This window comes from Patagioenas fasciata, chromosome 10, assembly GCF_037038585.1.
Source record: "Patagioenas fasciata isolate bPatFas1 chromosome 10, bPatFas1.hap1, whole genome shotgun sequence".
Taxonomy (NCBI): domain Eukaryota; kingdom Metazoa; phylum Chordata; class Aves; order Columbiformes; family Columbidae; genus Patagioenas; species Patagioenas fasciata.
The window spans coordinates 24,650,515-24,652,764 of record NC_092529.1 but is presented as its reverse complement, the minus strand read 5'-3'; the positions used below and the strand labels follow the sequence as shown (position 1 = coordinate 24,652,764).

Here is a 2,250-nt window from a genome sequence, read left to right as displayed (position 1 = left end):
CACAGGGGCACAGCGCAGCCCCTGCTCTGCTGGTCCTGCAGGTCTCTGGCAGGAGGCCTGGCTGTGAGAGGGCACTGCTATGTGCCAGCTCTGTTCAGCTGTACACTGGGGTTTGCATCCATGGCCACTTTCATATGCATATTCTTTAGAGAATCTTTGGAAGAAGACCTAAACCATCATGCTCTACCTGTAGGAGATCACCTTTCTACGTGGAAAGGCTGTTGTGAGGCCACCTCTGTGACACAAGTGCCCATTGCCTGTCCCTGCCTGCGCTCACAGCACTGACACACAGCAGTACAGGGACCAAGCTGCCAGAGCACTCAGGCCTTGCACCAACACAAGGGATGAGAAGGAGAGTGTGGGAGTGGAACCAGAACAGCTCTGGAAGAACAAGCGCTGGGACTCCCTGGCAGGGCTGCCAGGCTGGCCTCTTTTCCCCTCTACCCAGGCACAGGAACTGTCCCTCAAAATAGGCCTTGGAGGAAGAATTTCAGAGAAAAACGTCACTGCAGAGACCTTTATTTTGTTTAAATACACAGAGATAATGGCTCCATGTTTATACAGCCAGTTGGTTTAAAAGGAAAATCAGGCAATGAATTACAAAAGGGATGAACAAAATACCATGACTGATTAAAGAATAAACACCACCAACACACACACACACACACACACGTCTGGGCCACTAATGAGTTACATTAAAACTGTTGTCTGATAAAGAGAAGATGACGGGTATCTTATTCTTTTTGAAAAGCATCCACCATCAGTTTCCTCAGGGCATCCTTGAGCTCCGTGTTCCTCATGATGTATATGAGCGGGTTCAATGTTGGAGGTATCAGCAAGTACGGAACAGACACCACCAGGTCCAAGGATGGGGAAGAGATGGAGGGGGGCTTCAGGTAGGCAAACATGCCAGTGCTGACAAACAGGGAGACCACGGCCAGGTGAGGGAGGCAGGTGGAAAAGGCTTTGTGCCGTCCCTGCTCAGAGGGGATCCTCAGCACAGCCCTGAAGATCTGCACATAGGACACCACGATGAACACAAAACAGCCAAATGCTAAACAGATACTGACCACCATAAGCCCCAGTTCCCTGAGGTAGGATTGTGAGCAGGAGAGCTTGAGGATGTGGGGGATTTCACAGAAGAACTGGTCCAGGGCATTGCCCTTGCACAGTGGCAGTGAAAATGTATTGGCCGTGTGCAGCAGAGCATTGAGAAACCCAGTGGCCCAGGCAGCTGCTGCCATGTGGACACAAGCTCTGCTGCCCAGGAGGGTCCCGTAGTGCAGGGGTTTGCAGATGGCAATGTAGCGGTCGTAGGACATGATGGTGAGAAGATACAACTCTGCTGAAATGAAAAAGACAAAGCAAAACAGTTGGGCAGCACATCCCATAAAATAAATGGCTGTGGTGTCCCAGAGGGTGTTGGCCATGGATTTGGGGACAAAGGTGGACATGGAGCCCAGGTCAAGGAGGGCGAGGTTGAGCAGGAAGAAGTACATGGGGGTGTGGAGGTGCTGGTCCCAGGCTATGGTGGTGATGATGAGGCCGTTGCCCAGGAGGGCAGCCAGGTAGATGCCCAGGAAGAGCCAGAAGTGCAAGAGCTGCAGCTCCCGTGTGTCTGTGAATGCCAGGAGGAGGAACTGGGTGATGCAGCTGATGTTGGACATTTGCTTTTCCTGAGTATGCCACACTGTCATGAGAAAAAAGCACAGTGAGAAGCCAGGGAAGAGTTCTCTGACAAACATCAAACCAACTCCCACAGACCCTCCCCTGTCACACACAGACACTCTTTTTCTAGGACAACTTTCTCCAGCACTGTGGCTGGAGCCCTGCTTAGTGCTGGCCAAACGCGCAACCAAGAGCAGGGCCTCTGCCCATGGGTTCTCGATAAATCAGCCCAGCTCTGCAGTGGGGACTGTCCTGGTTCTGCTAACACAGAAGGGCCATCAAGACTTACTTTCCCAATGATAAGGAACAGAGATGGTGAGGGTGGGTGTGAGAGAGGCCAGGGCAGAGGCAGCCGGGCACTCAGACAGCGTCACCCTTCCCCAGCTGTGCAGCCACCTCCCAGACACCAACATTGCCGGGCAGCTGCTCTCAGCCCCTGTGCTCTGCAGAGGAACTGGAGCTCTGGCTGCACAGGAGCTGCTTCACGCCTTGGAGCCCCCGGCCCTGAGGGCAGAGGCTTTGCTGGGTGGGACAGGAGGCCAGGGGGCTGCTCACAGGAGGGATCTGCACTGCAGGGGATCA

At 53.6% G+C, this 2,250-nt stretch overlaps 1 protein-coding gene across 1 annotated transcript; it reads right to left on the bottom strand.

Annotated features, from left to right (window-relative positions):
- Positions 1-734: 734 nt before the first annotated feature.
- LOC139828741 (olfactory receptor 14A16-like) lies at positions 735-1,667 on the bottom strand. Its single transcript, XM_071812877.1, has one exon. The coding sequence runs from the start codon at positions 1,665-1,667 to the stop codon at positions 735-737; it is 933 nt and encodes a 310-aa protein (XP_071668978.1).
- Positions 1,668-2,250: the final 583 nt, after the last annotated feature.